Source organism: Entelurus aequoreus, linkage group LG23 (assembly GCF_033978785.1).
Source record: "Entelurus aequoreus isolate RoL-2023_Sb linkage group LG23, RoL_Eaeq_v1.1, whole genome shotgun sequence".
Lineage (NCBI taxonomy): Eukaryota > Metazoa > Chordata > Actinopteri > Syngnathiformes > Syngnathidae > Entelurus > Entelurus aequoreus.
In genome coordinates this window covers 13,464,471-13,476,970 of record NC_084753.1, presented here as the reverse complement: position 1 = coordinate 13,476,970, position 12,500 = coordinate 13,464,471, and the positions used below count along the sequence as shown (strand labels likewise).

Sequence of the window (12,500 nt, the reverse complement as noted above, 5' to 3'; positions counted from 1 at the left end):
GCAGAAAACTGGTAGACACCGAGGTCGACATCGCCTTCCATTCAAGTCAGACTCACATCTTCAGACTCGCGGAGGAGCTCGGTGTCTTCCACCTGAACGACGGCGTCTGCCCCGCAGGGGATTGGAGCGCCGGTTGTCACCCTCATCACCTGGCCAGGCATCACCGTGTGGGTGGGCTGCACGCAGACACAAAAGGACAAGCAAGGGTGAGGACGTTTTAGTCTTCCTGAAACCGCCGGTCATCAAGTCACTTTCTTATACCACTCAAAGTGACAGATTCTAGGGGTGTCGAAAATTATTATTATTATTTTTTTTTATGAATCGCGATTTTTATTTGTAATGATTATTACCGGTAATCGATAAAAAAAAAAATCTAAAATCGATATGTATATATTTAGTTTTCATTTAAATCTGTCCTGTCTATTCTAGGGGTGTCAATTTTTACATTTTTTTATGAATCGCAATTTGTATTTGTATTGATTATTAATCAATTAAAAGAACATCTAAAATCGATATGCATATATTTTGTTTTAATTTAAATATGTCCTGTCTATTCTAGGGGTGTCAATTTTTTTAATGAATTGCGATTTGTATTTGTATTGATTATTATTCAATTAAAAAAACCCATCTAAAATCGACATGTATATATTTTGTTTTAATTTAAATCTGTCCTGTCCAGCCACTCAGACAAATCATATTGTTGATGTAGATGATCATATCTGCAGTACAGATTTACTTTAGAAAAGACAAGTGTTGGATACTTCTCTTGTTGTCTTATTTGTATTTGACTTTATTAAATGTGCGTGAGTTACATTCTTTATATAATCACTTTATTAGCAAAGTAAAAATAAGTGCAGAGATAACATCTGTAACAGCAACAAAGCTTTATTTTGGTTACAAATCTTATTATTACAAATTGTTTTGTGGGTTGCAAATCTTTTTTGGGGGGTTGTAAGTATTTTTTGGGGGTTGAAAATAATTTTTGGTAACACTTTAGTATGGGGAACATATTCTAGGTAACAAAGACTTAATTTAGAGTTATTTGGACACTAGGGGAACATATTAGGGTTAGGATTACTAATAAGCAATAATTCTGAGGTTATTGAGGGAAGACTCTTAGTTAATGGCTTACTGGTTGTATAATAAGGCCATGCAGAATAAGGCATTAATAAGTACTTAATAATGACTAATTAAGAGCCAATATGTTACTAATTTGCATGTTAATAAGAAACTAATAAATGGTGAATATGTTCCCCACACTAAAGTGTTACCAATTTTTCATAATACATTTTTTTCTGTTGAAATCTTTCTGTGGTTACAAATTGTTTTGTTTGTTAAAACTATTTTGAGGTTACAAATCTTTTTGGGGTTAAAAATATTTTTGGTTACACATGTTTTTTTGTTAAAAAATAATCATGTTTTAAAAAGAAATATTTTATGATAAACCCTTTTTTTGGTTAAAATCTTTTTTTTGGTTGCAAATTGTTTTGTTGCAAATCTTTTTTTTTTTTACAAATTGTTTTGTGGGTTGCATATCCTTTTTTTGGGGGGGGGGGGGTGTAAATACATTTTTTGGGGTTAAAAATGTTTTTTGGTTATAAATCTTTTCTGTTAAAAATATTTTTTTGGGATTTGAATCTTTTTTTGATTAAAAAATATTTTATTACAAATAGTTTTGTGGGTTTCATATTGCAGTTGCACATATAGTTGATGTAGATCAGGGGTGGGCAATTAATTTTCACCGGGGGCCGCATAAGCAACCCGAGCACTGCTGGAGGGCCACACGACAATATTTCAATTAAATTTTGCTCAATATTATTTTTGATATACCGTAAGATAAATAATAATGATGATAATAATAATAATAATTAATAATAATAATAATAATTTAATTTAACCTAACTTAACTTTATACAAAAGCAGATTGCTTTTGATGGTCACTTTATCCTGCATTATCCAACATTTTTCCCCATCAGATTTGGACAACCATCTGTTGTTAAAAATAGTTTTTAATCATATTTATTTTATATTGTTTTTTATATTGGTTTTATATGTAATTGTTTTTTCTTTTTATTCAGTCATTGGTGGAGCTAAGGATAATATTTGAATATTGTTTGTAATATTGTTGTGCAGCACTTTGGAAACATTTTGTTGTTTAAATGTGCTATATAAATAAAGTGGATTGGATTGTCACACCTGCCAGCTTGTCCCAACACGCATTTACCTCTGTGAACAAGTCATTACCTGTGGTTGTCTCTTTAATTGACTGCATCAGAGCTCTCATCCAAAGTTAGCGAAAAACAGTCCAAGTCTTCGGGCATTATCAGCGCAACAAAGTCCAATAAGCACTCCTTAATAAACTCTCCGTCAGAAAACGCCTTACTTTTTCTGGCGCTTTTGTGAGAAATGACGAAACTTGTCCTGACGGCTGCATCTCTGGGGGTGTGAAATATGGCACAAAGTCCTTGTTGGGTTTGCAGTTTTACCATCAACGCATCAGCCTCCCTTGCGCGCACTTCATCAGACACATTCCGGTATTTTCCCTCGTGTTTCTTCGTGTAGTGGCGATTAACATGATATTCTTTAAACACAGCAAGCTGTGTACCACACATTAAGCACACGGCTTTACCATTAATTTATGTAAAGAAATACTTGCCAGTCCAAAACACGCCATTCGTCATCAACTTTTCTTTTTTTTAGCATCTCATCACTTGTCTCTATGCACCTTCACTCACAGGTTCCCCCCGGACATACGGCATAAATAACACATTTCAAAATAAAAGCAGCACAGTTGTATTGCGCGCACGACATAGACGTTTTTTAAACTTTATTTTGTAATTTGTAATTGCGCCGTTCAATTCACTCACAATCGCACACGCGCATACGTCCACACGGAAGTAATACAAATAACGCTTTTCAAAACAAAAGCAGCCCCGTTGTATTGCACACTCGACATAGATACTTTTTGAAAATTATTTTGTAATTTATGATTGGCCTCACGCGGGCCGGACAGGGATGCGCAAAGGGCCGGATGCGGCCCGCGGGCCGTACAATGCCCAGGTCTGATGTAGATGATCATATATGCTGTACAGATTTACTTTAGAAAAGAGAAGTGTTGGATACTTCTTTTGTTGCCTTATTTGTACTTGGCTTTATTAAATGTTTGGCTAGAATTTTGTTAAACAAAACCAGTTTTATTTTAAGTAAAAGAGAAGTTTATGAGAGCTGTTTATCTATTTTAGAGAGGACAGTAGTTAATCATAGAACTGGCAACCAATGTTATTAAAAAAAGTTTAGATTTTGAATCGAGATTTGTTTTGAATTGATAATCAATTCTGATTCAAATCGTTAAACCCAAGAATAGAATCAAATCGTGTGGTGCCCAAAGATTCACAGCCCTAATAGATTTCCATCAAGTCATGTTTTTGACTAAAGAGCACAGGAGTTGTAACACTTTTGCATGTCCCCAAAAAAACATGTGCAAGTATAAAACACATTTTTCATGGAAAACAAGCTGTTGCAAAATATGTCTGCAAAAGGATTAAAGGCAATATTGCCTGGCCTACTAAGATCCCAAAACTAAAACCGTACATGTGTTACACTTGCACATGTTGTGACTGCCTGCCCAATTATTCAAACCTATTTGAACAAAGTTTTTGTGGCTTCATGCGCCAACTCATGTTGTGGAACATGCAGCACACAACTGGAGTCTGCACTACTTTTTCTGAGCAACTAAGTTACCATGAATTGATTTACGTGGACCCTGACTTAAACAAGTTGAAAAACTTATTCGGGTGTTACCATTTAGTGGTCAATTGTACGGAATATGTACTGTACTGTGCAATCTACTAATAAAAGCTTCAATCAATCAATCAATGGTGCAAGAAAATGAAGTGTTACAATCATTATTTGCAAATAGGAAAATACTGTATATGTATTGATTTGTTTTGGTGTATAGTGGCTCAAAATCAGCCCTCAACACTTGAGTTGACATTATTCAAAACTATGTAAAGCCTCCGAAGCAACGAAAAATGGTTGTGCTCAAAAAAGTGTTATAAGTAAGTGAAATAATATTATTTTGTTAATGCTTTAAATTATTCACTAGCTTCAGACCTATCCAAAGACATAAAGTTTTTAAATATGTGTATTGGTTTAAATTATTCACTAGCTTCAGACCTATCCATAGACATAACGTTTTTAAATATGTGTATTGGCTTAAATTATTCACTAGCTTCAGACCTATCCATAGACAAGTTTTTATATATTTTTAATGTTTTATGCTCTTTTTGTAAAATAACCCCGACATTTTTTATGATGGGAAAAACACAAAATATGCGTAATTTCCAAAAACAAGTTGCAAAGTGGAATATTTAAGTTGATGTAATCACAGCTTAGTAAGACAATAATTCATAACAAAACTAATTATGATGCATTATTATTTTTGGAACAAAAACTCACACTATCCCTGCTAAGCGACGAAAAAGTGTTATAAGTCATATATATATATTTTTTTAAACTTTCAAAGCTTTAAATTCTTCAACAACTTCAGACCTATCCATAGATATAAAATGTTTATATATTTGTAATGTTTTTTAATGTTTTGATTGATTGAAGCTTTTATTAGTAGATTGCACAGTACAGTACATATTCCGTACAATTGACCACTAAATAGTAACACCCAAATAAGTTTTTCAACTTGTTTAAGTCGGGGTCCACGTAAATCAATTCATGGTAATAAAATGTATTATGGTAAATAATGTATCATACTCTTTTTGTGGAGAAGACTGGCTCGTACATGCACATGCATCCTCCGCTGTTGCCATTTCTAATAAAAAAGTAGCGTATAGTTCTAGCTTATAGCTGTCAGTGAACTCTATATGGACGCGCTAAAAACTACAACATGGATGATGGGGGGAAGACGCAGTAAAAGTGGAGGCACGTAAATAAGACGTGCGCATCGTGATGAGACGGCCAGAAAGCGGCTTGAAGATGGTCTGTAAAACATAATATATGCAAAAAACATTTAACATGTTTTACATGGAGAAAAAAAGCATAATTATAAAAATGTTAAGTCATCCAGCAAGTCAGAAATACCATTGTTGGATAGACATACACCTCTACTATTTTCATTTCTGACAAGCCAAATATTGTGTCCGTCAGATCGCTTCCTTCTCGCCATAGTGTCCACAACGGACCTTCCAAACATGCGTAATATAGACCCAAAAACAGGGTCCGCCAACAGTTTCAGGCTTGATAAATCACTTTGCAGGAGCTTAATAATTATACTATATATACAGTGGAACATTGATTTACAAACCCCTATATTTGCAAACTTTGGATTTACCAACTTTTAGCTCGAGCCAGATGTGCTTCCGTATGCGAACAACGTCTCTGTGCACGAAGGCTTCATTCATTTTGTGTCCCGCCTGTAGGCAAAAAGCAGGGCGCAGCATTTTTGAGAAGGCGGATAACACTACCGGTTACCTCTCAGCGCTTTTGTGTAAGCACCCTTTCTGTGTTTTTTTTTCCCGTTTTGAAAAATTGTGTTCATTTTGCTAACCCAATACGAGTACCAAAGAGATAACAGACGAGCGTAGAAAGAAGTGGAGAATCGCTGTGGAGTTAAAAAAAAGAAAAAAAAAAAGACTATTCGCGAAGAGTACATTAATGGAGCTTACAAGTATGTAAGATTTGACAAAGTTTTATTTTGTCATCAGACCGGACTTTTTGGGGAAAAAAAACTTATTTCACAAGGCCCCTGTTTCAAAAGCACACACACACGGCCCCTCTCCCGCCCCCTCTCTTAGCTCCCTATGTCTGCTCCTTTCTCGTCAACTCCTTCTTTGCAGGTGTTAAGTGGATTTTACTTTTTAAAATATGTATTAGTGTAGCAATATGGTTGTTAGAGGTGAGGATTTTTGGTGATTTCTGACCGTTTGTGAGGGCACCAAATGGACTTCTGTGTGTGTGTGGGCGTATTGGCAGAGCAGCGCATACAGGAAAGTTGAGCTCGTCCTTGTTGTTGTTTTGACTTGTTAATAAAGAGAAAGTTAATCCATCACCTCCTTGTTACGTTTGTTTGATAAATAGTACTGTATAGCACTTTATATCGTGTTCAAAGTGTACAAACCTTTTCTAAAATAAGGCTGGAACCCATTATTCATATTTACATTGTTTTTTTTATGGAGACATTTGTTTCACTATACAAACTTTTCATCCCAGGATGAACCTGTAGTCCATTTGTCTCTTTCTCATACTACTATATACACCCACATATTGAACATTGACTGACAGTAATCAAGTGTGCGTGTGTGTGTATATATATATATATATATACACATACATACACACATTTTAACTGCATAAGCAGGTTGTGTGGGAGTTTTCGTGAGTGAATTGGACGCATATGCATGTTAAGTGTAGATTTAAGCGCTGACCTGCTCTCCTGCTTGGGACTCTCCGATGATGAAGCGGTCGCCTGGGCCGTCGGCCGCTAAAATAACAAGAAAGGGCATTAGTCAGTTGTGAAAACTATAAGCGTAGGACTGTATCATTGAGGTGAGTCATTCCCTTTTTAGTGGGCTACAGAGTGAGCAATAAAGAGGTCAGGAAAATATGAGGTTATTAGAAATGTCATTATATTGTGTTATTGTGCTTTGATTTTTAATAATTAGTCTTGCAGTCAGACCTGAATCTACTGTAGCTAAAACAGGCGTGTCCAAACCAATGCAATATATAGATTGTTATAACCTTTGGGGCTCCCCTCAAGTTTGGTCCCAGGGGCCCGGAAGACTCTCAGTCATAAAAACGTTAAAAATAAGTCATATACTATTACTATTATTTTTACTGTTCAATGCTTAAATCTCTGGATCAACTTCAGGTCTATCTGTGGATGTAAAGGAAAAAAACAAATAACAAAAAAAACTTAAGTATGCAATATTTTCTTTCAAAGTGGAATATTTGAAGTGAAATAATTGGAAGCTTGAAAATGTCAATAATTCATAACAACATTGATTTTAATTTATCAATATTTTTTGAGCAATGACGGTTTAAAAAAAAAAAAAGTACCACTGCAATTATTGGGGACCCAAAAGGGCCCTAATCATAAAAGTTTTACAAATAAGTAAAACATTTTAGTTTTTTTATTTACTTTTAACACTCTCTCGAACAACTTCAGATCTATCCGTCAGTTTGAAGTTTTTATTATATTATTTTTTTGTTTGTATTAGGCCCTTTTTGTCAAAGCAGTTTTTTTTAACAGCAAAAACAAAAATAATGCAATATTTTCAGTTTAAAATAGTTACAAAAATATCCTATTAAAATGATTGGGGCTCCAAAAGAGCCGCACACAAAGTGTTAAAAATAAGTTGTTTTTTTTTACTTACACACTTATGTCTCTGGATCAACTTCGAATTTATTTGATGATGATTATAAGTTTTTATTATTTCTTTTATGCACTTTTTGTTCTTAGTTTTTCTCTGACAAACAAACACAATATGCAATACTGTCCCCAAGAATTATTTTAAAATGGAATATTTGATGTGAGGTAATTGGAACCTTGAATAGGTCAACAATTCCTAACACCATTGATTTTTATTCATTATCATTATTTTTTGAGTAATGACAGCTTTAAAGAGAAAAAAACAGCCTGCAAGGCACTTTCGTGTTATTAGAGTCAACATTGCAACTTTTTCTTGCTGCATTTCACCTCTTTGCTCCTTCATTCCACTTATGTGTTTTTTAAAATTTGTTTTTTAATAGTATTTTTAGAATGTGCCTGCGGGCCGCAAATGGCCCCCGAGCTGCACTATAGGCACCCCTGGGCTAAAACAAGTTTTTTTTTTTAAGTCATGGAATCCAGCCTGAGGGGCAGAGAGACAATTTAGTCCCATCACCATCCAAGCACTGCAATGTGTGCACATGAATGCTTGTGCAGTCCCTCAGGACAGTTGCATAAAACACAGGGAAGACCTGTTATGTCGTCTTTCCTTCTCTACCAGCAGATGCTTTGTACAAGATTTTGTTTTTTAAAGGTGCCTGAAGCCAACAAGCTGCTGCCCAGCTCGCCCAGTTCCCAGGTCTATTGTTGCTCCCTTTCAAACCCCACTCTTGACTCTTTTTGGGATCTTAACACCTAAACCGAAGTAGGCAGGTAGGTATAGGTCAGGGGTGTCCAAACTACGACCCGCGGGCCAAGTGCGGCCCGCCAGCGTCTTCAATTTGGCCCGCGGGACGTCAAGAGTTCAATAAAGCATAGCACGGCAGAGTGCTTTCAAATTAATCTTACATACTAGGCGGTCTCTGAATGCAATAGATCTGCTGCCATCTTGTGGACAAGGTGAGTAAATCAGATCGATGACCCTTGCATGTACTTTGAAATAATAGCACAGCATTTACGAATATGACACAATCCAAACAACCTTCCCTAGTCATTGTTGCAAAAAAAACAAAACAAAAAACACAACCTGCTCACTTGGTGGATATTATGTAAAACATCTAAACACCATAAAAAAATGTAAAAATGAATAAAACGTAAAACACTCTCCACACTCATCCATGTTTTGCACATTTTAGCTGCTTGATATTTCTGATTGATTACAAAACTTTAAGAAGGTCGCCACGGAAGTAAACAAGATAGGAGGTGAACTTTCACATACTCGTAATATCCAATTATATTAATATAATATGTACACGCACACACATATAGTTACTTTACATGCAGTTGGCATTCGGCCCCTGGCCAAGTCCCTTTAGCCCAGGGGTGTCCAAACTTTTTCCACTCAGGGCCACAGACTGAAAAATCAAACCATGCGGGGGCCATTTTTTATATTTTTCCTTTTTTTTTAAACCAATACAATATATAGGTTTTTTTTTTTTAACCTTTATGGCTTTCCTCAAGTTTGGTCCCCGGTACCCGGAAGGGTCTCAGTCATAAAAATGTTAGAAATAAGTCATAAATTATTATTTTTTCATTTAGCGCTTGAATCTCGAGATAACGTTTTAAAACATTTTTTTTTAATGTTTATGCTCTTTATGTCAAAACCCTTATTTATATGGCAAACACACAAACTATGCAACATTTTCCCCCAAAACATCTCAAAGTGGAATATTTGATGTGAAGTAATTGGAACCTTAAATAGGTCAATAATTCATAACAATAAAAAAACAAAAAGAATAAGTGTTGAAAATAAGCCAAATTTTTTTTTTTTTTACTATTAACGCTTAAGTCTGTAGATCTGTTGATTATAAGATTTTATAACTTTTAAATTTTTTTGTTTTTGTTTTTGTTTGTTGCCCTTTCTGTGAAAGATAACTTTGTTTCGCACAAAATATGCAATATTTTCCCGCCAAAATATTTCAAAGTGGAATTGTTCCAGTGAAGTAATTGGAGCCTTCAATAGGTCAATAACAGTCCGCATGGCAGCTTTGTGTTATTAGTGTCAACATTGCCACTTTTTCTTGTTACATTTCACATGTTTACTCTTTTATTACACTTTTTCATGTTTTAAATTTTTATTGTAGTATTTGCAAATTAGCTGGGGGCCACAAATGGCCCTCGGGCCGCACTTTGGACATGCCTGCTTTAGCCCAATGCCACCCATGGTATAGGTATATGTGTGTATTTTTTTATTTAAATTTTTTTACGCATGTCAAAATGTTTTCAAAATGTATGTACCCTAGTGTGTGAATGTGAGTGTGAATGTTGTCTGTCTATCTGTGTTGGCCCTGCGATGAGGTGGCGACTTGTCCAGGGTGTACCCCGCCTTCCGCCCGATTGTAGCTGAGATAGGCTCCAGCACCCCCCGCGACCCCAAAAGGGATAAGCGGTAGAAAATGGATGGATGGATGTATCATAAGGGTGCACACCAAAATTATACACATCTGAATCTTAATTCTTATTCATCCCAATTCTAAATCAATTCATAATTTAAAACACAGATAGACGGACATGGCGTTGTAGAGCGCCCGCGCCAGCAACTTGAGGGTTCCTGGTTCGATCCCCAGCTTCCGCCATCTTAGTCACGTCCGCTGTGTCCTTGAGCAAGACACTTCACCCTTGCTCCTGATGTGTCGTGGTTAGGTTAGGGCATACTTGCCAACCTTGAGACCTCCGATACCGGGAGGTGGGAGGGTGGGGACGTGGGGCGGGGGGAGTGGTTGGGGGCGTGATTAAGAGGGGAATATATTTAAGCTAGAATTCACCAACTCAAGTATTTCATTATATATATATATATATATATATATATATATATATATATATATATATATATATATATATATATATATATATATTTATTTTATTATACATATAAATAAAAGAAATACTTGAATTTCAGTGTTCTGGAGGCTATCCAGTAGAGGGCAGTATTGTCCTGTTTAAGAGTGTCACAACATTGCTGTTTACGGCAGAAGAACTGCTTTACGGTAGACTAAACGTCACTGCTGTTGTTGTGTGTTGTTACCGCGCTGGGAGGACGTTAATGAAACTGCCTAACAATAAACCCACATAAGAAACCAAGAACTCGCCCTCGATCATTCTACAGTTATGACATCATTGGGCAGGGAAGCTGTTTATATTGTGGGAAAGCGGACGTGAGAACAGGCTGTCCCCACTCAGGTCCGCATTGAGCTGGAGGGGGCGTGGCCTCCAGCTCCGGCTGAATACTAGGGATGGGCGATACCAGACTTTTAGGATTCGATATGATACCGATATTTTTTCTTGCATTTTCATCGATACCGATACCATTAATTTCTTATTGGCAATTTTTGTCAGTCAAAAATATTATTACTATTGTTACTATTTAAGACAAATACAGACCATTTGTACCACATTTATTATGGTCAATATATAATAAAAGTAAAATTAAAATAAATAACATAAATATGAAAAATAAATTAAATATAAACAAAAATATACACATTTTCACTTTTCTTATTTCTCAAAAAAAAAGTCTTGGTAGAAAAAGCTTAAAAAAACAATTATTCATAACAATGTTATGTTTCAAACCTCTTTGTGGAAGTAAACTTATAACACTTCTCTGAAGCAAAGTCAATAAGTTCCTTATCACAATAAACTAGGATTTCCTTGTCCTATAAACCTGCATACGAAAGACAGTTCCCTGAGAAAATGAACTTGGAAAAATTATCTACAAAAATGTCTGACACCATCACACCTTTAGTGTACTCGAGATATGTCGTCACACGTTACACTTTACTGAAGTCTCAGATTGCTGTTCAGGAAAAGTAACAACGCTGTCGGCTGGCTGTGTGTGTGTTGCACGTTGACGACGCTCATTCGCTGTCTCCTGTGACGTGACTGGGCCAGCTCTATACTCTGCCAGGTACAGGGGTGTCCCAGCACATAGTAAGTTAAGTAAGTCGTCAAAAACATCTGAAAGTGATGCTTGCACCCCCCACACGCCGTTTTTTGGTTTATATCGATACTTTTTCAGAAAAGTGATGCCAAATGAGTAGCGTGTGAGTATCGATATATCGATACCACAGGATCGATACGCACATCCCTACTGAATACCGGGAGTTTGTCGGGAGAACATTTCTGCCGGGAGGTTATCGGGAGAGGCGCTGAATACCGGGAGTCTCCCGGTAAAAACGGGAGGGTTGGGAAGTATGGGTTAGGGCCTTGCATGGCAGCTCCCGCCATCAGTGTGTGAATGTGGAAATAGTGTCACAGCACTTTGAGTACCTTGAAGGTAGAAAAGCACTGTACAAGTATAACCCGTTTACCATTTACAACATCACGTAAAAAAAATTTTTTATAAAAAAATAATACATTTTTAAAATGAGGTTTTTCGGCCATCTACATGCATCTAGAAGGAGTGATTATTACCTGGGACCTGTTTAGAAAAAGTTCAATTCTAACTATTATACCAAATAATACATGGCGAGAATCATGTTGAATCGAATCGCCACACCAGGAATCGGAATCGGATTGAATAGTCAGGTGTCCAAAGAGTCGCTCATCCACTGTAGTATTTCCAAACTGTGTTTAACAAAAAAAAATAACATCCGGTCGCTGTTTCACATTTACTGTGCCCTATTACTTGTCAAAAACATGGATATTTAAGCAAATTTGAAGTATGTTTTGCCCATATTAAGCATTTTCAAGCATAAAATGGCAAACAATCTAATGTACTGTACTGTATTGAACAGCAGATCATCATCAAACATGTTGCAGTATTTTCACAGGTTAGTGTTTGTGTTTAAGAACTGTGTGTTTTTAATATGTCTTGTATGTATACAGTACAGCAGTGTTTTTCAACCACTGTGCCGCGGCACACTAGTGTGCCGTGAGATACAGTCTGGTGTGCAGTGGGAGATTACGTAGTTTCACCTATTTGGGTTGAAACATTTCTTGCAAACCAGTAAATATAATCTGCAAATAATGTGCCGTTGTTGAATGTCTGTGCTGTAAAGTACAGAATGCTGGACGACAGCAAAGACTTACAGCGTGTGGAGCAGAGACGGCGTCCACAAAGTAC

At 36.2% G+C, this 12,500-nt stretch overlaps 1 protein-coding gene across 1 annotated transcript in view; it reads right to left on the bottom strand.

Annotated features, from left to right (window-relative positions):
* Positions 1-12,500, bottom strand: part of gphnb (gephyrin b) — a 224,793-nt gene that overhangs the window by 16,236 nt on the left and 196,057 nt on the right. Inside the window, 2 exon segments of the mRNA XM_062034299.1 lie at positions 57-176; positions 6,438-6,493. Coding sequence (XP_061890283.1) covers positions 57-176; positions 6,438-6,493 — 176 coding nt within the window.